This window comes from Culex pipiens, chromosome 1 (genome assembly GCF_016801865.2).
Source record: "Culex pipiens pallens isolate TS chromosome 1, TS_CPP_V2, whole genome shotgun sequence".
NCBI lineage: Eukaryota > Metazoa > Arthropoda > Insecta > Diptera > Culicidae > Culex > Culex pipiens.
In genome coordinates, this window is record NC_068937.1 from 91,238,969 (window position 1) to 91,264,006 (window position 25,038).

The 25,038-nt window shown below is 35.0% G+C and overlaps 1 protein-coding gene across 2 annotated transcripts in view; it reads right to left on the bottom strand.

Moving 5' to 3' along the window:
- The window catches only part of LOC120424580 (uncharacterized protein DDB_G0283357-like), a 334,472-nt gene that overhangs the window by 197,246 nt on the left and 112,188 nt on the right, over window positions 1-25,038 (bottom strand). For both annotated transcript variants that reach the window (XM_039588748.2, XM_039588747.2), the window contains exon 2: window positions 2,224-2,329. In XM_039588748.2, coding sequence (XP_039444682.1) covers window positions 2,224-2,329 — 106 coding nt within the window. The remainder of the gene's footprint in view (window positions 1-2,223; window positions 2,330-25,038) is intronic.

The window sequence follows — 25,038 nt, forward strand, 5'->3', positions numbered from 1 at the left end:
CATAATTGTGGGCTTGTGGGCAGACTAATTGTTCATTTATTTATTTATTTATTTGGAATAGACTTCTATAAATAAGAAAGTTTATTACAATTCATCTAAGACACAGATTTGACATTAGTTATTTATGATTATTTACAAATAATTGATTAAACAAGATGAGGTGCCCACACTTCAAAACGTTCACGATTTAAAAAAAAAAGATAATATCAGTTTTATTTAATAGTTGACCTTCACGTGTTACTCTTTTATCAATTTTTTTTTATAAATCGGATTATTTCTTCAGATAACGATGAAAATCCTAATTTGTCATCAAAACTCTGACTCCTAAACAAGCTTCAAAGTGGCTTCAAAACAAAATTTATAAAAAATATCTTCACGCAATATTATTGAGATTATCTTATTCCAGCCTCAATAAAAAAACAGCAGCAAAGCTCGCTGAAAAAAAATGTTATTATTGTATACTCGGTACAGGTAACAAAAAGACCGCTCATTTTGCTCAATGAGCAAAAATGAGCGCGAGCGCGAGCAATGAGCATTTTCGCTCATAAATTTTTTGAGCAAACGTGAGCAGGAGCAAATGTGAGCCAGCTCGCGTAGCGCTCCTCCTCACGAATGAGCGAAAAATGCTCGCTCATGAGCAGATGAGCGTTCGAAATCGCAACACTGCCCGCGACAGACACGGACGACGAAACAAAGAGAAACGCAAAAAGTAACTTTTTCAAAACTTTTTTTTCGTTAAATCGCGATAACCTCTGATGTTTATAAGCAAACCCCTTATGTCTATATATCAAAATTTGTGTAATTGTCTGTTCTACAACTTTGTACAACATTGTTACACTCTAAAAATAACCCTGCAAGGTTAGAAAAAACGCGAAATTTTAAAATAGAAAAATTTGTTCTAAATGAAAAAAATGACCCTTCTGGGTCAATGTAGATTCGAAAAGTACATTAAATTTCCCATAAAATGTCATGTTCCAAAAAAATTTACAGTCGAGTAACGGAAAATGGCAGAATTTATAAAACTTTTTTAGTGTTTTTTTTTATGAAAAATACGTTTTTTCGGAATTCTGAGTACGCCATCAAATCGAGCGTCTAATTTTACATAAATGTCCCCTTGACACCAAATTTCTATCTCATCACCGTTTCAGGCTGCAAATTATTGAAAAACACCTCTTTTTTCGTATGTTCAAAAATGGAAGGGGTCGTACCGCCCCTTTGTCACGAGATATCAAAAAACGGACCTCGGATTCGTGATCAGGGACAAAAGTTACCCCATAGGACAAAGTTTCACGCAAATCAAAGAGGGGTCGGGGCAAATTTTCCCGATTTCGTGTGAGTTGGTAGAGAAGTACCCATTTCTCAATATTTTTTCCTTTCTCATTTTATATTCTTATTGCTTGCTCCTGTGTTCTCAGGGAATAGACTGTTTATGCTGAATGTTTCTTTTGCATGAATCTTTGCTTTTAATTGATTTCTAAAAACAAATCAATTCAACTTAAAAAAAAATCTCTGCAATCATTAAGAAATTTATCACAGTATACTTGTTCTATCAATTTTAACAAGTTTGGTTTTAAGAGCTAAAATTTGTAGACATTAAAATTTTCGGTAAGAGAATAACTGGAATCAAATAATTGATGTTATCTTCCGTGTTTTTACTTTGAGTGATTTTTGTTAACATGATTTAAAAAATATTCACAGCATTTACTTCTCAGAAAATGTCATCACAATTTTATGTTAATGTATGTTTTGCTAAAAATTCTTCAAATGAAAATCAATAAAATTTACTTCAATTGTCTTTATGGATCAAATATTTATAATGTTGTTGTTTCAAAGAATTGATTTGATAAAATTGATCAACTTCCCGGGATTTCACGGAAATCTTCAAATTTCACGAATTTCACGCTATCCGCGAAATCGTGAAAATTCACTGACCCTACAGATAACATACAGATTTATTTTTAAGAAAATACAGATCTGTCATAAAATAATCTGGCATCGTTGTTCAGCATGATGAACAATCCTGCCACGTTTATTTCGCTTCAAAGCCCAAAGGATTCCAGTGTTTTACTCGCAATGTTATATGTTTAAGGTCTGGCCATTGATAAAAATGGTCACAATTTGAAATCATTCATTAAATCTTAGTTTAAAAAAACATCGAACGTCATCCATCCTGAAACTCTTACCTCTGTCGTACATAAACGTCACTGTTTCAATACTACTCACCTTTCAAATGATCCGGCTGGGAAGCTTCGCCTACGTTCCGCATGATGTCGCTGAGGCAGTGCTCGAGCGAACGCATATCTAATCCATTGTTTAATCCGGTGCGGTCCTGAGGAAGAACAAGAAGAAGAAGTTAGAAGAAGAAACACAGATGAAACAAGATTAAGATTTCAGCGGTAATTAATGTCGCGTTTTAGGGAGGGGGTGGAGCGGGGAACTTTCAAAGTACTTTTCACTTTTCGAGGGAAATAGGGGGGGGGGGGGGAAGGAACCTCTTGTTAACCATGGCTTCACAGTTCCGTTTATGAGTGGGTGTGTGTGTGGAAAAAGGTGTTTTGGCTGGTAAAAACTTTCGCCGGCGAGCGATTAAGAGCCAAACTTTTCCACTTGATTCGTGAGCACATTTTGGGCAATTTTCGGGCTCGGTTGGGGGTGAAAAAATTTCGGGGCATCCGGGCCTGGCTTGGAAGTTGTTTAAAATTTTCCGAAAGTCTGTGTGGCGAATGTCGTTCTCCGGAGCCGATTTCGAAATAAAGTGTGAATGTTGAATTTGAGCGGGCAATTCCAGGGAGGGAGAGGAGTTGTGGAGTCTGTCTGGGAAATTAAGTTCACGTTGTCTGTGTCATTTGAGGTGCTCGAAAGCGGAGAGAATATTAATCACTGCTTTACCACTGTTAGGAATGTGGAAGTGGAAAAGTTTGATCGCACAGATTGTTGAGAAATGAATGAACTTGAGAAAGAGACACTTAAGACCATTACAATGGGAATATAATTACAACAGAACAAATTTTCCTCAAATAATTACACAAAATTCTCAACTTGTATGTTTTGTTTGTTTGATAAACTGGCTGATAAAATGTTACAGAAGTAGTGAGATTAGCAACACATCTCTAAATTGTTCGAATTTCTAATAAATTCGTGTTGCAAAACATCATTCGAAACTAAACCCAGTTGAAAAACCAAACTAGTACAATAGTTCTATCTATCAGCATGTTCTGGAACAAAAACCACTCAGAAACGGCATAGCAATAACCAAACAACAGCAAGAGATACCACAAACAAAAACCATCCTTCACCAAGAAAAACTCAACAGCTGTTGCCTTTTGAAATGTTACTGAACATTCCTCTTGCTTCTCTTGGTCCAACCTACAAACACACACCTCCACCATGAATCAGAAGAGCTCTCGGGCAAGAACTAGCACCAGCAATAGCAGAAGAAGCAAGACGGAGATTCTTACATAAACCATTCCGTTCCTGGGGCTGCAGTTCTTCGCTACCTTGCAAGCAAGCAAGCCGGACTAAGAGCCACAGAACTAACCCCAAAGAAGGCCAGTCAAGCTGAAATGAAGCCACCCAGACAGACGTGGTTGCTCACAGACAAGTGGATGAAGCGGGTTGAGCGTGAAATTTCGCTGGTTATCGCTTGAGGGCACTGGTTATTTGGAAACATTTCAAAGCCAGTAAACGTCACATGCTGAGCCAGATTGTTCAGCTGAGTTGTTTTGTAAACATTACAATTTTAATGAAAATTTAGATTTTTTGGAAACATTTTATGGTACAAATTTAATTCAAGCTGATAATTGGTAAAAAAAAGTGTCAATCTGACATGTAAAAACTTACCGAAAAAACATTTCGTTGGTCACAACCTGAGTGCTGAAAAGACAGAATGCGTAACGTGATTTTCGAATGCTCCCAACTGCTCCTCACTAATACAAGTGCACTACTGCTGTAAACATAAACAAAGTAGAAGGCTTTGTTCAAGCTCAAGCGTGACTTTTTTTTGCTGCTGAAGTGACTTGTTTTGAAACATTTTGGATCTGTTGATATTAAAGTTTTTGCTGAAAAATTAAGTGCTGCGCGCATTTTTTGTTCGTAGACTAAACGATGGGTGGTCAAAAGATGCTTTTTTTATTTTCCACGTGACGAAAAATTGCGTCAGAAGAGGGTGGAATTTTGTGAACCAGAAGAACAACCGAATGGAAGTTCCTAGATTATATATCTTTGTATCTTAAAATTTGTTGACTTCGAATACCTCAAAAGTTCGAGTCATTTTTTTAATCCTGACAAAATAAATTATAGATCGATTACAATACTTGCCACTTCTTGGTATCATTTTGCAAACAGTAAATTGGTTCCGCTTTTACAGTTCTAAATTGAGGCCGCTTTGCGAACCACTATTCTGCACCCAGGTCACAACATCATAAAAAAAACGATTCATACCATGAATGATAATGATAAATGAGAAGTTTCATCAGAGCCGTATTGTTAATCTGAATTAAATACGGCTCTGATTATGATCAAACGTAGTAGATTATCTTGAAATAATTCGTTGGCTGTTAAAAATTGATCGTGATGTATACTTTACTACCACAGGTTTTTGTGTGATAAAAGTGGTAAGGCTTCATCCATAAAGTACGTCAAGCTAAAATCAGCCAAATTCCCCCCCCCCCCCCCACACACACATTTGTCACATTTTACCTGTACTTATAACATGCAATGTCACACTTGCTCAGACCCCCCACCCACCTTTCCTCCCTAGAGCGTGACTTTCTTTATGGATTACGCCTAAATGATTTGGTTGATTTTTGCCAAGGGGTTTCCAGCATCGTGTCAGACTGGTCACTGTTCCTGAATTACATGGAATTTTAGGAAGAAATTCTTTATTTCTGGATTTACCCAGTAATTCCGAAGTAATTTTAGTAATTCCCAATCATTCTTGTAATTATTGGCAATTCCATGATTTTTTTTAAGGAAATCAGTATGCTGAAATTTTAAAACAAAAAAAAACTATTTAAAATAATAATCTTGTTTCCCTTATTTGTTTATTTGTTGTGGTATAAAAGTTTCTAAGACATCACTCGAATTGTAGTTCCAAATTATTCAGTAATTACACAGTGATGCCTGATGCGTATAATTCCAGAATTAGTTCAAGTTTTCCTAATAATTCTGGTATTTAGTGTTAATTCTTTATGAGAGAAATCTGGCAACACACAAAGACGAAAAAAAATGTAATGCTCAAGAAAATAATGTACCTTGCTTTACATTTTTTTTAAACTTGTTAACTAAGATTATGAAAAAAATGATAAATTTGATTATTTGAATGCTCTCGAAAAGGGCTTCGAATTAGATAATGGACTGCATTTTTGGATTCTTTGACAAATTTGACACCTAGAACAGTTGAAAATAGTTTCTTTTTTAGAATTTTCAACAGCTATTTAATCAAACGTCAAAATATTTTTTGACCAAACTTAAAAAAATGTACATTGTATTTATTGTTTTTTTTGTTTAAAAACATTAAACATTCAATTGTAATTTCTATATTTAAAGCAAAAGAACATTTCAAATGGTGAATTAAACGCAATAAATTTAATTTGCAGACTTTTAGGCTGACTTTCAAAGTCAACTAGGATTTTAAAATATCAGTTCTTAACTGAACTATTTTTTAAAGCACTATATAAACACTCTTTTTGAAAAGAAAATGTTCGTGGGCATTGTGACCTACTAATATTTGAAAAATAAATTGAAATCCTATTAATGCCACCCGGATTACAGTAACTTTAATACATTTTGTGTAATTCCACGCATAGTTTCTGATGATTCCATGTTCCGGGGAATTAAAAGTAATGATTGGCATTTTTCAAGTAATCCTTGTAATTCCATTTAGAGTGAGTAATCTTTGATGCTGGAAGCCGCTTGATTTTTTTCAGTTTGATGCTAACGAATTATTTCAATAAATTCTACCATGGATCTACTGAAATCAGTTTAACAATTCGGTAGAGAACCTTCAAGAGAAATAACATCCCAAGTTACATTTTTTTCTAGGAGTTCTACAAGAGCTCTTCAAGATAGCTACAGCATAGCAATTTGGACCGCGGTAGGATAAAATTCTCTTCAAAACTTCTTCAGGAAAGGAACGAAGGAACTCAATTTTGACAAGTAATTCAAGCGCTGCACTGAGTGACGACGCTTCTCTCTCTCAGGTTCTCTACAATACACCTTTACCAAAAATCATGATTTTTTGAGTTCCAAATCCCACTTTTCATACGATTTTTTGAGTTCAGGTACTACAACCATAAAAAATGGTTATATGGGTTGAACTGAAAAAATCGTATGAAAAGTGGGATATGGAACTCAAAAAAATCGTGATTTTTGGTAAGGGTGTACGGCTCAAGCGTTTGACGTGTTTAAAATTTGTAGTGAAAGTTTTCGACTTAATGCAAGCTGTCAAATTTGTTGTATTAAATATTTCATAATTGAATCACTGAACGTTGCTGATGGGAGAGCGACTTTCAGTAGCACCTGTCAGTTAAAATATATCAAGAATTCATAAAATCACGATTCCATGAAATTGTTTAAGTAGCAGAGTAGCAGAGAGCAGAGACGTTTTTCAGGACCGCGATTCCGGCTTCTAAAAGGACAGTGCAACCTTGCAAAATTTTAGCCTGGCGTGTGTTAAAATAAAATGTTTCAAAAAATCCACCAAACATTGTAAGAATAACAATACGGCTCAGCAGTTCAAAAAAAAATCTACTCCAATGACTACTTCTATCGAGAAATTAAAAGTGAGAGTGTGTGCGTGCAACATGGAGTTAAACTTTTCGAAGTGCCATGGAAACCTTCACAGCAACTGCACAGACAGTTTAACTCCATGTTGCACACACCCTCACTTTTAATTTCTCGATACAAAAGTGTTAGAAATTAGCCGACATCGACTTCGACTACGACTCCACCCTTTTGATCATTTTCTGGTCATTGAAACCATTCACATACGCTTCCTCCGATTGTCTGTGCCGTTTCTTACTGCTCCCGGAAAATCAACAATGGGAAATGCACAAAAAAGAGCTCCCTGGTACGGGCTTCTAACGTATCTAGGTCGTATAAATATTTTCTTATTGGATTTTGAATGAAATATATCGAAAATACGCTTCGTGAAAGTTGACTCGGGGAGAGCGCGTGGTCGGTAGGATGTTGAGGGAAATCCTGGAACTTTCTTCCGCCGGCGAGCTCCGTATGCGGTATGCATCGATTTTGAGCCATTAGTCTTCCTCACCGAGCAGCGGGAACAGCAGCTGCTGGGATTTTGTTTGTGCCTGGAATTATCTGCTGCTGCTGCTGGTTCTTGAGCTGGCGAGTTTAGGGGAGAGTTGCTGAAGTTGATATTCTTAAAAATGAGTTGAGAGCTTGGTGCTCTCAAATGAGCAACTTTTCTTAGTTCTTATTGCTGCTCTTTTTGTGAGCTGCTCGCCTCAAATGAGTTCTTTTTGTGAAGCGAAAAACAGTGTTTGTTCACTTTTGGACAACGAAATGAGCGCGTGAAGAGCATTTGATGAGCTCATGCAGTGATGCAAAATGAGCGCGCGCTCAATGAGGGTCTCATTGTTGATCTTGCTCGTTTGAGTGTCTCTTTGCGGCAGTGATTTCTCAAGCCAACCTCTCCTATACAAAAACTAAATCCTTTCAACGTACGACAACGGTTGCCTGCTCTAAATCCCCCACAAAACTCACACACGTGTGACTACCGATTAGCTCTCACACGACCACCTCAATAATGCAACTCCACCCCCTTTGATAGAGGAAGGAACAGCTCCTCCAAAATTCGATTTCACCCAAAAGTTTCGGGATTTTTTGCAAGAAGTTCGGTTGCTGACTGAGCACAGAAATATGAAACGAAATTGCAATTTTTCGCCACCACAAAGCAGGTGGGGAGCTTTGGTGAAATTTGATTTCCGAATGCTGCACGTCGCGTGACAGAATGCAATTTTTGCCCGTTTGCATTTGGAAAAGCTTTTCGGGTGGATGAGAACATCGCGAAAAGGAGAAAAAAACAGGGGATTTAGGAGAGCATAATAATGTTTCTAAGGCAAGGCCCAGGGGGGCTTCTTTTACTGATCTGTGGTTTAAAAATTCACAATTTGTAAAAAAATTTGCATAGTCTGCATTAAATAAAAAAAAACGTGCATTTTATTTGAAACATGTTGATTTTTTTTTCAACTTAACAGGGTTTTTAACACTGGAACGCCCAACGCATGTCCAACTTACACGGACGCCCCAGCCTCCCAAAAAAGTTGGAACAGTAACATAAACTCGCTGGTTCTCGGGCATAATTCAACCAATCGGGACGATTCTTGTTTCCAGGGATTAATAAGAATGTCTAGATGATCCTAAAATTTTGCAGAACTTGATTTGAAAAAATCTGTAATTTCTGCAACCGAAAACTTCGTTCCAACTTTTTTTAAACGAATTTTTTTGGCGATTTTTTTTTACAGGCGAAAAAAAAAGTTGGAACGATGTTTTTGATCGTAAAAATTACAGATTTCATCAAATTGAATTCTGCAAAGTTCTATGATCATCTAGACATCCTAACAAATCACTGGAAACAAGAATCGTCCCGATTGGTTGAGTTATGCCCGAGAACCAGCGAGTTGAAGTTACCGTTCCAACTTTTTTGGAGCCTTCGGCGTTGGAATGTTAAGTGGATATTTCAATCAGTCCAAAATAATTTTTAAGAAAAACTTAAGTTTTAAACTGCTATAAATATGATATGTTATTTAAACCACCATGAGTAATGTCAAAAAGTATTTTTTGCAATTCCACTGTGAAACTGTCAACTTTTCCTGTCGTTCTGGAGAAACGAAACGGCCTACTTTTCCCTACCAAAAATAACAGTATGGAAAATAAATACCTTTCAATAACAGTGCTGAAAAGTAGAACTTTTCAACACTAGTATCAAAAATCGAATTTTCAATTTTTTTTTTTTAACGATGAATTTATTTAACACATGAATGTTTGACATAGAATTCCATTAAAGAAGCGTTTTTCGGAATTGCAAAAAATGTTGTAAGCAACTCGTTGCAAAACTTGAACTTTTTTTTTGCAACTTGTTGCATAAACTACTATTTTTTCAATTTTATATCGCGAAAGCAATCCCCATACTATAAAACTTTGTTGAAAATATTTTCGCTGAACAATATTACCCAACAAATAACAAAAAACAAAATGTAATTTGGCTCCAAATCAAAATTTTTTCTCTTTCACACATTCTCCCGGCTGTTACACCACAGGAGGGTGCTGTGTCCTATCCCTCGCCTAGACCAGACCAATATCCATGATAAAGTTGTCAGACCAAATCTGTCAGCCCAAGACTGTCAGACCAAAGAGTAAAAAGTAAACAATCTTGGTCTTTGACGTAGGTGCACACAAATCAAGGAAAGAAAATTTAAATTTTTTTTTTCAATTCAATTACTGGTTTTGGGCTGCAAAATTAAATGTACGCCAGAAAATGTTTAAACAGTGCGGCGTCCAGTACACCGACAATTAAATAAGCATTAAAAGCCTTATTCGTCCACATAATTTTTGATAGCGTTTGCGGTTTACACCAGAACAATCTTGAAATTATTTATGCGGATTTGAGACTCTTCTCGTTCCATCATTCCCCTGTTCCACCAGCGTGAAAATTAAATAAACTTAATTTAATCGCAAAATAGATGTTTCGATTGGCTTCTGCAGAGTTTCAGGCTTCTAGAACAAACTTTTACAAACTTTAAAAGATTTGTAATCTCCACTTTAGTATCTCAAAACAGTATGTTTTATGTTAATTATAGCTGAGCAGAATAACAGCCTTTTCAATAAAACATTAAAAATATAAAGTTCGCCACCGTTGTAACGTCATGCTATATATTCGCATATAGAACTAAAATAAAAACATTAAATCCCGAACCTTAAGTTGATCCTAAAAAAAAAATATGCAATGAAACATTATTTTGCTGATTTAAAAATAACCTCTTTTTTTCTAAAGATCAATTTCAATTCAATTCAATTCAGTTTTATTGGTGTATAATCAAATTACAATGTGTTAGTTTTGAGTACATTACAGAGTTTTTGAGTTCATTTCAGCTGTGTATTGCATCGAAATTCATTTTTGAGCAATTAAAAGGGATAATAGAAGTATAATTAGAAGTAAGAAAAAGTTAGAAAAAACATACTAAATAACTAATGGATCAATTTCTCAAAATCCGTTTGTTTTATTTCTTAAATATTTTTGGAAATAAAAAAACATAGCTTTTGAGTCAAACAGAAGTATGGTGAAAAATGTTGCCAACGAGTAGTTTTTTGAAAGAAATGTGTGTGTGTGTTTTTTTTTCAAATAAAATAGTAAAAATAATATTTTTTTAACTTCAGTTTTAAATGTAAATTAAATTTGCAATCGAAAAGTACTTTACAGATTTAGCCACATAAAGTTTGAAAATAAATCGATATAAACCCGAGCAGGGGTAAATAACACGGGAATACCAAATTTTGGTATTACTTGGGCAAATAACAGCGACCAAAATGTGCCCTTGGTTGCCCAGTAATAGATGGTAAAATACCATGAAATCATACCAAAAGCTTGTATGTGGAAGGGCACAACAATACCATACCATGTTATTCCAAAGGTAAAATAATACCACAAAATAAAATCATTTCAATACCAAGTTGAGGTCTTCTGGATTTTTGAACATTGCTTGAATACCAAAACTTGGTATTGTCATGGTTTTAATTTTAGGTATTCCCGCGCCCTTGGAAAATCATATTTTGGTATTCCTGTGGTCTTCCACAAACATGATATTGGTATGATTTCATGGTATTTTACCATCTATTACTGGGCAACCAAGAGCACATTTTGGTCGCTGGTATTTGCACAAGTAATACCAAAATTTGCTATTTTCATACCATTTTTAGTGCAGCAGTTGCAGTTAGTGAAAAAAACGGAAATGATCCATATGCAACAGCCAAATCTACTCACCTGATGATTCCATGTTGTTTTTAGTGATATTCTTCACCACACCGAATGCATTTGTCATTGATGAACGGCTGTACTTGAAGTTCTTGAAGCTTCTGAAAAATAACAAGATTGAAAAATAAGTATTATTAAAATGAAACTGGATTGAAATTCACCAAAATTCAATAATCTGTTGATTGACTCGTTTTTCAAAGTATTTGGTTATCCCAACTTAGAAAAATTTCAACGTTTTTGAAAAAAATATTAGTGGGTATATCACAAAAAAAAATTTAAATCAGCTTTAACATTTTTGGGTTTCAAGTCATTTTAGCGCAAAATTAATTATCTCGTCAAAAATTTAAAAAAAATCCATAGTTTCAGAGAAAATTGATGAAACCTTTCAATACCAAAATAATACCAAAATGTGGCATCCTGACTTAGAAATTTTTCCACAATGTCAAGTCATTTCTGTAGGGGGTATATCAAAAATGTTTAAAATCAAGTTTGAAATTTCCGGTTTTCAATGAAAGCATTCGCTTTGAGACATCATTTTAGCGCAAAATTAATTATTTTGTCAAAATTGGTCAAAATTTTCCCATAGTTTCAGAGGAAATTGATAAAACACCTTAATACCAAAATAATACCAAAATGTGCCATCCTGACTTAGAAAATTTTCCACAATTTCAAGTCATTTCTGTAGGGGGTATATCAAAAATGTTTAAAATCAAGTTTGAAATTTCCGGTTTTCAATGAAAGCATTCGCTTTGAGACCTCGTTTTAGCGCAAAATTAATTATTTTGTCAAAATTGGTCAAAATTTTCCCATAGTTTCAGAGGAATTTGATAAAACACTTTAATACCAAAATAATACCAAAATGTGCCATCCTGACTTAGAAAATTTTCCACAATTTTAAGTCATTTCTGTAGGGGGTATATCAAAAATGTTTAAAATCAAGTTTGAAATTTCCGGTTTTCAATGAAAGCATTCGCTTTGAGACATCATTTTAGCGCAAAATTAATTATTTTGTCAAAATTGGTCAAAATTTTCCCATAGTTTCAGAGGAATTTGATAAAACACTTTAATACCAAAATAATACCAAAATGTGCCATCCTGACTTAGAAAATTTTCCACAATTTTAAGTCATTTCTGTAGGGGGTATATCAAAAATGTTTAAAATCAAGTTTGAAATTTCCGGTTTTCAATGAAAGCATTCGCTTTGAGACCTCGTTTTAGCGCAAAATTAATTATTTTGTCAAAATTGGTCAAAATTTTCCCATAGTTTCAGAGGAATTTGATAAAACACTTTAATACCAAAATAATACCAAAATGTGCCATCCTGACTTAGAAAATTTTCCACAATTTTAAGTCATTTCTGTAGGGGGTATATCAAAAATGTTTAAAATCAAGTTTGAAATTTCCGGTTTTCAATGAAAGCATTCGCTTTGAGACATCATTTTAGCGCAAAATTAATTATTTTGTCAAAATTGGTCAAAATTTTCCCATAGTTTCAGAGGAATTTGATAAAACACTTTAATACCAAAATAATACCAAAATGTGCCATCCTGACTTAGAAAATTTTCCACAATTTTAAGTCATTTCTGTAGGGGGTATATCAAAAATGTTTAAAATCAAGTTTGAAATTTCCGGTTTTCAATGAAAGCATTCGCTTTGAGACCTCGTTTTAGCGCAAAATTAATTATTTTGTCAAAATTGGTCAAAATTTTCCCATAGTTTCAGAGGAAATTGATAAAACACTTTAATACCAAAATAATACCAAAATGTGCCATCCTGACTTAGAAAATTTTCCACAATTTTAAGTCATTTCTGTAGGGGGTATATCAAAAATGTTTAAAATCAAGTTTGAAATTTCCGGTTTTCAATGAAAGCATTCGCTTTGAGACCTCGTTTTAGCGCAAAATTAATTATTTTGTCAAAATTGGTCAAAATTTTCCCATAGTTTCAGAGGAAATTGATAAAACACCTTAATACCAAAATAATACCAAAATGTGCCATCCTGACTTAGAAAATTTTCCACAATTTTAAGTCATTTCTGTAGGGGGTATATCAAAAATGTTTAAAATCAAGTTTGAAATTTCCGGTTTTCAATGAAAGCATTCGCTTTGAGACCTCGTTTTAGCGCAAAATTAATTATTTTGTCAAAATTGGTCAAAATTTTCCCATAGTTTCAGAGGAAATTGATAAAACACTTTAATACCAAAATAATACCAAAATGTGCCATCCTGACTTAGAAAATTTTCCACAATTTTAAGTCATTTCTGTAGGGGGTATATCAAAAATGTTTAAAATCAAGTTTGAAATTTCCGGTTTTCAATGAAAGCATTCGCTTTGAGACATCATTTTAGCGCAAAATTAATTATTTTGTCAAAATTGGTCAAAATTTTCCCATAGTTTCAGAGGAAATTGATAAAACACCTTAATACCAAAATAATACCAAAATGTGCCATCCTGACTTAGAAAATTTTCCACAATTTTAAGTCATTTCTGTAGGGGGTATATCAAAAATGTTTAAAATCAAGTTTGAAATTTCCGGTTTTCAATGAAAGCATTCGCTTTGAGACCTCGTTTTAGCGCAAAATTAATTATTTTGTCAAAATTGGTCAAAATTTTCCCATAGTTTCAGAGGAATTTGATAAAACACTTTAATACCAAAATAATACCAAAATGTGCCATCCTGACTTAGAAAATTTTCCACAATTTTAAGTCATTTCTGTAGGGGGTATATCAAAAATGTTTAAAATCAAGTTTGAAATTTCCGGTTTTCAATGAAAGCATTCGCTTTGAGACATCATTTTAGCGCAAAATTAATTATTTTGTCAAAATTGGTCAAAATTTTCCCATAGTTTCAGAGGAAATTGATAAAACACCTTAATACCAAAATAATACCAAAATGTGCCATCCTGACTTAGAAAATTTTCCACAATTTTAAGTCATTTCTGTAGGGGGTATATCAAAAATGTTTAAAATCAAGTTTGAAATTTCCGGTTTTCAATGAAAGCATTCGCTTTGAGACCTCGTTTTAGCGCAAAATTAATTATTTTGTCAAAATTGGTCAAAATTTTCCCATAGTTTCAGAGGAAATTGATAAAACACTTTAATACCAAAATAATACCAAAATGTGCCATCCTGACTTAGAAAATTTTCCACAATTTTAAGTCATTTCTGTAGGGGGTATATCAAAAATGTTTAAAATCAAGTTTGAAATTTCCGGTTTTCAATGAAAGCATTCGCTTTGAGACATCGTTTTAGCGCAAAATTAATTATTTTGTCAAAATTGGTCAAAATTTTCCCATAGTTTCAGAGGAAATTGATAAAACACTTTAATACCAAAATAATACCAAAATGTGCCATCCTGACTTAGAAAATTTTCCACAATTTTAAGTCATTTCTGTAGGGGGTATATCAAAAATGTTTAAAATCAAGTTTGAAATTTCCGGTTTTCAATGAAAGCATTCGCTTTGAGACCTCGTTTTAGCGCAAAATTAATTATTTTGTCAAAATTGGTCAAAATTTTCCCATAGTTTCAGAGGAATTTGATAAAACACTTTAATACCAAAATAATACCAAAATGTGCCATCCTGACTTAGAAAATTTTCCACAATTTTAAGTCATTTCTGTAGGGGGTATATCAAAAATGTTTAAAATCAAGTTTGAAATTTCCGGTTTTCAATGAAAGCATTCGCTTTGAGACATCATTTTAGCGCAAAATTAATTATTTTGTCAAAATTGGTCAAAATTTTCCCATAGTTTCAGAGGAATTTGGTAAAACACTTTAATACCAAAATAATACCAAAATGGGTGTTCGACCATTGACAAATTCTGCAATTTTGCAATATCAAAACAATACCTTAAATTGGTATGATACCACATTTTGCTCTTGCATAATCCTTAAGACAAATTTTTAAGGGTCCAGGAATACAAAAATTTGGTATTGATACCAGAGAAAGGTATTATTACGCATTTCCCTTGTTATTTACCCATGCTCGGGAAGTGTGTAATTTCCAATTAAGTTGCCTAAGAGACATTGAAGAATGGAACTTTGCTTGCTGAAATACAGCCAACAAAAAAAAGAACAAGAAATTTGAAGAAGTAAGTCTCATCTCAACAACTAATGGTACAATTTTCTATGATTTAAAATGAAACTTTTGTAAAATTTTATGATCTGTTCGAAAACAATAATTTGAAAATTTTAGAATCAAGACGAACATTTTAGACGGGCTCAATATTGAATGTTTGGCCCTTCAAAATCAGTTTTTGGAAGTAGCATATTTTCCGTAATTTCCAGGATTTTTTTCGTTTTTTGTTACCCCGGGAACCTGGAAGCTGTATGTACAGTTTCACCATTCTCTTAATACAGCCAATCACTAAATCAAGAATTAAATCTCTCTCTTTTACCACAATGCATGTCGCACAAACCACACGAACGACATCGATGATGACGACGCCGTCGTTGGTGCACTGAATTCAATATTGCACCCAGGGATTCGGTATTGACACATTGAGAGTTTTTTTTTTTTTTTTGCTCATCGCTCAAAAAAGGAGAAACCCCGCAAGGATTGAATGTTCCCGTGTACACCACAACACAGAGTGAGCCAGTGATCAGAAAGCTCAGCTCAAAGAGTAGGAGGGAGCCCCGTCAATCCCGATTTCTGTTACAGTCACATACTGGGATTTGGTGCGAAAATTGTGAAATTTGAAATTTTCTCAGAATTTGAAGCAGAACATCAACGTACGTCGGATCTACGGGTTGCACCACCATCGTCGTCGTTGTTGACGATGAATAGGGCAATTTCGGCGAAGGCAAGCTTTGAAATTCGATATTGCACTAACCAGTGTGCAGTGCACAGCTTCCGGTTTCGGCTTGTGTGATGGCTAAAGAGGCTTTGAGTGCCAAGGGAATGGTGGCAGAGGGAGTCTTTCAAGGGAATTATTTACAATGTAATAAACATGTGCTGAACTGATTCGTTCAGTTAGATTCTGAGAAAGTTTATATTGAATGATAGTGTTGACAATTTCTCAATTCCAAGAAATTATTGCAACTTTATAAACTTTTATGTGACAGCTATCACGTTTTCATATTTTGTTGAACATTTACCGGCTTCTGCTGGAAAGTAACATTTACGTCATCACGTTTTCTAGGAAGATTTCAACTGTTGCAGTTTATCCTGCAGGCAACCGTAAATTTTCAGAATCGTTATTAAATAGACAGTCGTTGTCAACAAAGTTGGTTACCTCTCCCATAAAAAAAACTCCGGAAAATGTGTGGTGGTTGAAGGGACACTTCGCATAGACGCCCTTGCTCCAATCAAGTCAACAAAGGTATGGTTCTGTAATCAGATTCGGAGATATTGCCAAAATCGTAAATAAAAAGTCACTGCTACTAACAATGTTTAAAATTGTAAATCTCACTCTATGAAACAAATCGAAACAATGAATAACTTATACTCTTCGCAGAATTTAACTTTCTCACATGGCCCAAAATCCAATTACAGACAATATTTATGAAACCGTCGCTCCGATTTTTCCCCCCAAAATAAATTCCACAATGACTGCCTGTGACTGTTCCGGCCTGGTAGCAGTTAGCAATTCTTAAAGAAAGGAGGTGGTGCCCCCAACAGCCCATCCGAGGGGAGGTTAAGCCCCCCGTCGCAGTCAAGAATCGAGAATCGTTGGAACCAAGCGCGCAAACAGGCCAAGATTTCCCGACCGCCGCCGTCGTTCACCCATAATCGTAAAGTACCTCACGTACATTCTCGTATTTTAATTTTCAACTCCTAGCGCGACTTGGCCGCGATGTCGTCGTTTCGAGTCGCAAAGAAAACGGGACTCTCTTTTTATGCCCACCATGTTGCCATGGGCTGTGTGGGGAGGGGGCGTGAAGGGGTGGGGCTCCAGGAAACACAACCACCCGTCGTCGGCGACGTCGTCGTGAGTCTTTTGCGTTTAAAATGCATTTTGTTTTGTGGGAATTTATGATCGCCGTACATGTGAAAAATGTATAAAAAGAGTTTGTTTTTTTTTTTTTTTTTGGTTTTCGGGAATTTCCTGCTGCTTCATGGATTGGAGAATGTTCGAAATGGCGATTATTAATGGATTTTTAAATCAATTCTTTCAAGACATTCCTCATCAAATTGAAAATTATTAACACAGTAGAGCAATTCTCTACGAAATCGGTATTTTTTCTTCAATTTTAATTTTTGTATTTTTTAATCCGACTGAAACTTTTTTGGTGCCTTCGGTATGCCCAAAGAAGCCATTTTGCATCATTAGTTTGTCCATATAATTTTCCATACAAATTTGGCAGCTGTCCATACAAAAATGATGTATGAAAATTCAAAAATCTGTATCTTTTGAAGGAATTTTTTGATCGATTTGGTGTCTTCGGCAAAGTTGTAGGTATGGATACGGACTACACTGGAAAAAAATAATACACGGTAAAAAAAATTTGGTGATTTTTTTATTTAACTTTTTATCACTAAAACTTGATTTACAAAAAAACACTATTTTTAATTTTTTTTATTTTTTGATATGTTTTAGAAGACATAAAATGCCAACTTTTCAGAAATTTCCAGGTTGTGCAAAAAATCATTGACCGAGTTATGAATTTTTTAATCAATACTGATTTTTTCAAAAAATCGAAATTTTGGTCGTAAAAATTTTTCAACTTCATTTTTCGATGTAAAATCAAATTTGCAATCAAAAAGTTCTTTAGTGAAATTTTGATAAAGTGCACCGTTTTCAAGTTATAGCCATATTTAAGTGACTTTTTTGAAAATAGTCGCAGTTTTTCATTTTTTTAAATTAGTGCACATGTTTGCCAAGTTTTGAAAAAAATATTTTTGAAAAGCTGAGAAAATTCTCTATATTTTGCTTCTTCGGACTTTGTTGATACGACCTTTAGTTGCTGAGATATTGCAATGCAAAGGTTTAAAAACAGGAAAATTGATGTTTTCTAAGTCTCACCCAAACAACCCACCATTTTCTATCGTCAATATCTCAGCAACTAATGGTCCGATTTTCAATGTTAAAATATGAAACATTTGTGAAATTTTCCGATCTTTTCGAAAAATATATTTTCAAAATTTTCAAATCAAGACTAACATTTTAAAAGGGCGTAATATTGAATGTTTCATATTTTAACATTGAAAATCGGACCATTAGTTGCTGAGATATCGACATTGAAAATGGTGGGCTGTTTGGGTGAGACTTAGAAAACATCAATTTTCCTGTTTTTAAACCTTTGCATTGCAATATCTCAGCAACTAAAGGTCGTATCAACAAAGTCCGAAGAAGCAAAATATAGAGAATTTTCTCAGCTTTTCAAAAATATTTTTTTCAAAACTGGGCAAACATGTGCACTAATTCAAAAAAATGAAAAACTGCGACTATTTTCAAAAAAGTCACTTAAATATGGCTATAACTTGAAAACGGTGCACTTTATCAAAATTTCACTAAAGTACTTTTTGATTGCAAATTTGATTTTACATCGAAAAATGAAGTTGAAAAATTTTTACGACCAAAATTTCGATTTTTTGAAAAAATCAGTATTGATTAAAAAATTCATAACTCGGTCAATGATTTTTTGCACAACCTGGAAATTTCTGAAAAGTTGGCATTTTATGTCCTCTAAAACATATCAAAAAAAAAAAAAAAAAAAAAAAAATAGTGTTTTTTTGTAAATCAAGTTTTAGTGATAAAAAGTTAAATAAAAAAATCACCAAATTTTTTTTTACCGTGTATTATTTTTTTCCAGTGTAGTCCGTATCCATACCTACAACTTTGCCGAAGACACCAAATCGATCAAAAAATTCCTTCAAAAGATACAGATTTTTGAATTTTCATACATCATTTTTGTATGGACAGCTGCCAAATTTGTATGGAAAATTATATGGACAAACTAATGATGCAAAATGGCTTCTTTGGGCATACCGAAGGCACCAAAAAAGTTTCAGTCAGATTAAAAAATACAAAAAAAAATCGAATGACCGAAATCCTAGAGAACTGCTCAGTAATATAATATTGATATATGATACTGGAACGCAAAAATCGTATCATAAAATTATAGAAACTTTTACATTAAAATTCGACGCTGTCGTGCCATCTTGTCGAACGTCACTTTTTGACGTTCCAAGAAAATCGCTTTTTAATGTTTGACCTTGAATAAACATATAATAGAGCACGCAATATAAACAATAGCAAACACGTTTTGTTTGGTTGACGATTCTGTGAATTGTTCCAAAGTCTGGTTGAATTTGGTTGCTGCAGCAAAAAAAAAAATACAAATGATTACGTTAGTCGGCCTTTTACGTGTGTCAAACGCGTTCTGACCTGAAATCCCTTTGGCCAACTATCGCACTTAAATCAATTTTCAGGCTGTTTCAAGATAGCAAGACAAGTTTGAAACTTTTTTACATGAAAAGTGACAGCAATCCACAAAGTATTTTTTTCCGTTTTTCATTGAATCGAATTTTGGGAATCTGTGAAGACCAAAAGGTGAGGCATTGTGAGCTGCACAAAATGGTGTTCTTTACTCAATCAGGCCCAAAATACACGTGCGACAAGATAGCACGACAGCGATGATTTAATACTATTATAGTTTTTAACGTGACACTAATAGAAAGTCTTTTCTGAATTTCTCTAAGCGATTCCACGTTAAACTAGCAAAGTTCAGATCAAAAAAGAATCGTTAAGGCTCAACTTTAGCATGGGAAATCCATGGCCAAAATAATAAACCCGTAGTTTTGTCATTGGCCAACAGGGTGATCCTATCCGAAATAGGGTGTTCCAAAAAAATACATCTTCGATGATTTTTGCTAAAACCAATTTTTTATTTCGGGCGTGTGGGCAGACGTGTTTTTTCTGCTGTAATTTTTGCCTTCCTCGCTGAGGAAAAGCTATAAAATCACTCGAATAATGAACTTCTTAAACACACCTCCTAGATATACCTTCGAGTCAGAATCAAATTCTGAACAAATGTCTGTGGGGATGTGTGTAGACATGATTTTTTCCACACGATTATCTCAGAACTGGCTGAACCGATTTTGGCCGGATCCGCCTTATTATGTTCGTTTTGAGGTCCCCTAAGACCCTATTAAATTTTATTCTGTTTAGTGAAGTACTTTTAAAGTTAAGCCATGAAAAAGTTTTTTTGTAGATACAAAAAGGGTGATTTTAGCATAACCTCAAAAGGCCGGGTCTTTTTGTTTACGTGCGAGAGTCGCGCCAGATGTGAAACGCCCGGCTGCCACATTGCTTCAAATGATAGTCTGCATGTTTTCTGGAAAAGTCTGTATAAGATTTTTTTTTTTTAGTTATTAATTTATTTTCATCAAGTCTTTTTCGGAACTGGAACTTGATTTGGAAACAATGCAAATCTGGATAAGGACAACTTCGGAGTTGAATTAAATTGTTAATGTGAGGAAGGCACCAACCACCTAATGGTGGATTAAGAAACGTTTTTTTTTACGATGAGTATTAAGGAAAAAAGGTTTTCTCAAGTTCTTGGATCAACGCGAACATTTTTGGATTAGGCCAGTGGCCCAGAGGGTAGGACAGTGGCGTGGAAGAGGCACTCAGGAGCAGTTGGACGTGCTGTACGAGAAACCGCTGGCATGACGAACGCCATGAAGGCCACGATGGGTTGCGTGCCGGATATGTCCACACTACGAACCGGCGCTAGAGGGTTGCTTTAAGGTTTCGCGCTGCAAGCTCCTGCTCGTGGCCAAAGATCCAGACGGGTGAACCCGCGACCAGACACTTCACAAGGAACGAGCCCAAGGTTGGTTCCGTGGTGCTCATGAATCCGACGACCATCGAGGAGGAGGAGGAGTTTTACGCCCATCTGATTGTGATGGAGAATGGCACCAAGTTGACCGAGCTGCAGGCACTGCTGAATGACCTCCGGAACGTGAAGGCGTGCCGTCCCCTGGACCACAAGACTTACACGACAGTAGGTGCCTGCTGGCACTGGAGGGAGAGATTGAGGGAGTGTCTCTTCTACACTGGAATCTGAACGGTAGGGGATCAAGAGGGTTGTGTTCCTCCTCAGGTATGCTTTTCCTTTTCAGATGTTTGAACTCAGCAGTTTTCTTAAAGGTGAGTCTGATTATTTTTTGCAATATAGAATGATTACACGTGCACACAACTAAGCAAAAAAAAGTTTAACTTTTTAATTGTTTATACTTACTATACTTACTTTTTAATTGTTTATTACTTACGATATTGGTGATCTATGTTTTTACTTATTAATAAATAGTATCTACTCTACCAACAGAGAGCGAGTTGTGGCGCTATAACCACGGCATATAGTGTCCAGGGCATTCGTGGAAATACGATTTCCCATCCATGAGGGTCCCGGAGCACCAAAACTTCTTAGCATGGTGCTCCCAACGATTCATTGCCTAAAAAAACAGGAACGTGAGCGGGAGATCCCGTAGGCCTGGCCGCTTTAACGTTTATGATGTTTCAATGTAATTTAATGCAATGGGGCACTGCAAATGTTAACAATGACAAGAAGATGCTAGGCGTTAATCAACCTAAGGCATTCTCCAGGATGCCCTCGAAAGACTGGCTGCGATAGGGTTAGACTAGATTAGATTAGAAAACCAATTTTTTATTTCAAAATCTTATCTCCGAAACTTTTGAACAAATTTTAGCCTGCCAAATTAAAAGAAAAAATATTAGTTTGCTTTTGATGAAAAATTAAATCAAAACATCGTTTGCTGATTTGAAGAGCTCAGGACCAAAAAGCTCACAGCTAAAATTATTGTTATATAGCTTTGCAGGATCTTTCGCGTAACATATCCAAAAAATTGTTTATTAGGGGTACAGCATCTAACTCAATCGTGCCTCTAATGTTGACATATCAGCACTTTGACTTCCAATTACAGCTAATAAAAAGAGTTTTCAACTGAAATCGGGTGATACATTGCTCAAAAGGAAGTGAGCAAGAAGTTTTCTTTCAACAGTTTAACAAAATAATTTGTTTAAATAGTGAATATTAGCAAATTGGATGGAGTGCTTAACCTGCAAAACATATGAGCATTTCTTTTAATTGAACATAAAGCACCATGCGTTTCCATTAAAAATATTTGAAGAACATATTTCGTGTGATAATGTGTGAGAAGCAAGGTACTTTTAGTTCGATTGTTATAGCGAATTCCGATATTTTTCGGTGGTGTTTCCAAGAATGTACCAAATTTGCATCATTAGTTCGTACAGACAAGTCTTCATACTATTTTGGCAGCTGTCCATTTACAAGATATATTTAATATTCAAATTACTTTTTTTAACGTGTTGAAGATATTGGACAAATGTTGCTAAGATACAGCCTCTGAAAAAAAAAACAAGCAAGACCATTATTTTTTAATACATCACCAAATTATCGTCAGTTTTTTAAAGTGACGATGATTCAGCAGATAAGGGTCTGATTGTCATTGTCATTTTTACTGTTCTTCAGATTTATAATATTATGAAATTTTAATAATGATAGACATTATCAAAATATAGTTGCAAAGTGTTTCAAGTAAAGTAGGTAGTATCAACATTTATTGCTTTTATCAAAATATTTTTCTCCGATCTCTGTCGAGTCCAGCTCAACCGAGCTCCTCGTGAAGATGGAGCTCTGTGTCCAGCCGTGTTATTTGTATGTTGTTACTTATGTATTTATGTTCTGTATTATGTGTTTACTGCTTTGGTGGCTTTTCCTGCCTTAAAAAAGTAAATAAATTAAAATTCATGCCATGGCAATTTATTTTTTGTTCCAAGAATTCAAAAACTGTCCTCGTTCGATTGAAAATATCAGATAAAAAAATCAAAATCTCATCTATTTTATTTTATATCCTTGCTTTAGTTTTGTCGATGTTTTGAAGTTTGAAGAATTTTAGGCAGTTTACTTGTATGAGAGGAGATTATTTTTTTTAAATATCGTTTTAGCCTTAAGAGTAACTAGAGAAAAAAAGTCATTTAACTATTTCAAAAGGTTTTACAGTCTTGCGGAACTTAAAAAAGCAGAGACATTGTTAAGAAAGGTGTTAAATTGGCATAATTTTATTTTTGTAATGATAGTCAAAACGTTTGTTGTGGGCTATCAACAACGTTAATTTAATACTTTTCGAGAAAATCGATTTTTAAAGTTTAATGGTGAATATTTTTTAAACTATGAATGATTGGGTCAAACTTTTTGAAGCAATCGGTTCGTCGGTAGACGGAAATGTTAACAGGCATCATTTCTACTGAATCACACACACACACACACACACACACACACACACACACACACACACACACACTAACGTCACCTTGTTGGATTGAAATCTGGATTGTTTCAAGCAGGTTAAAGTTAACATTGAAATTACGTTGACAAATTTGAATTTATTGGTCAACTACTCCTAGACTGCCCATGTTCGCATAAATGTCCCATATGCAAAAACAGCAAGCTGAGAAAAACCCATTTGAAGTTTGTCCCATACATAGGGCTACGTGTTAAGTTTTCGCGAAAAAACTGGATTTCCTCCTGATTTCTGGAACAAAGTACTGGATGTCATTGGCTTTTTTGAAAGAGCACAAAATTTTGAACCAAACAGCATCAATAACTCGAAATCGATGCAAATGCATATGGGACATTTCTGCGAACAGGGGCAGTACAAGCCTGGGGAAAACAAACTTTTGGTATGGTCAAGCCATAGCGGAATTGTCTGAGAAAGGTTTCCCCAATGAGAGCCCTTTTTAACGAGAAATTTCTCGTTTCACCGGACATGACTTGTACACAAAAAAAAATATATCACAGATTCACGAAGGCCCCCGACAATTACTCTGATTGACGACAACTGTGTTTTTTTTTCTTGTTCTCCTTCCTCCAGGATGTCTTCTCATTTTAATTAGAACCATTCCGCCTCAACGGCGTTGGAGATTGCTGCTGGCCGGAAAGGCTCGAATGCACGAACCGTTCGTAAATTTCAAGAGAATTTCCGGTGTCTCGTCGGCCCTCCTCACGGGAAGAGCATGATAATCCTGAAAATTATGGATTTCTTCGAGGGGGGGCACTTTTTTTTTTTTTTTGCTCTGTCCCCTTCATATTCCGTCTTCTTCCACACGGTCCATTACCATGGAACCAGTGGCCGTAACCGATTTGGCGGGGTTTGCGAAATTGATTTTTCCTTGAAGGCGACGACGACGGTGGCGATAAAGACGTCGCGACGACCTCCTGAATCTGAAAATCGTCATGTGAAAAGAGATTTCGAGATAACTCGAATGACTTGGTGCAGCGCGATTTGACGGGATTTTGGGGATGAAACTGTTCGAAGTCAGATGATAGTTCTTGTGCCATTGAACCGTAACGCTGATTTAACATTTCTGACAAATATGACAAGTTAAATCGCGAAGAAAATTGATTCTTAACAATCATTCTATCGAAAAAAAAAAAAACTAAACAAGCAGTGTGAAATCAAACTTTTATATTAGCATAGTCTAAACATTTGTTTACACTAGTTTCATAATGAGTAAAAAGCCCTTTTGAAACCAGAAAACCGCCTGTTCATTTTTGCCTTCTCAAATCTTAAACCATAAGCAAGGGTAAAAAAATTAAAACCAAGGATTCGTTTGCCAAACAACAAAAACACAACCGGACGGGCTCTCTTGAAGTATTCAAGGGGAGTTTATTTAACTTCCCAGGCAGCAGGACGATAGCAGATGGTTGTGGAACTAGCTGGTTGAAACTTTATTAACTTTAACACAAAAATCTGTTTTCGCTGCAGAGTCATACATTTATTGAAATTGTTTTTTGGAATAATATGGCGTGCGGAAATATCAAGTGCAATTTTCATTGAAATCATTTTTGCTTCATTCAAACAATAAGTTCATCCCAAAAATTTTACCATCCATCAATCTTGATCTCTGCCCAAAAAATATGGATAAATCAGCCCAAATTCTGTCACACCATTTGACAGACACATCGCACACAGCTCAAACAACAACAACAACAACAAATCAGATCTAAAATAAACAAATTTCTCATAATGCTATTTTCGTGACATTGCAATACA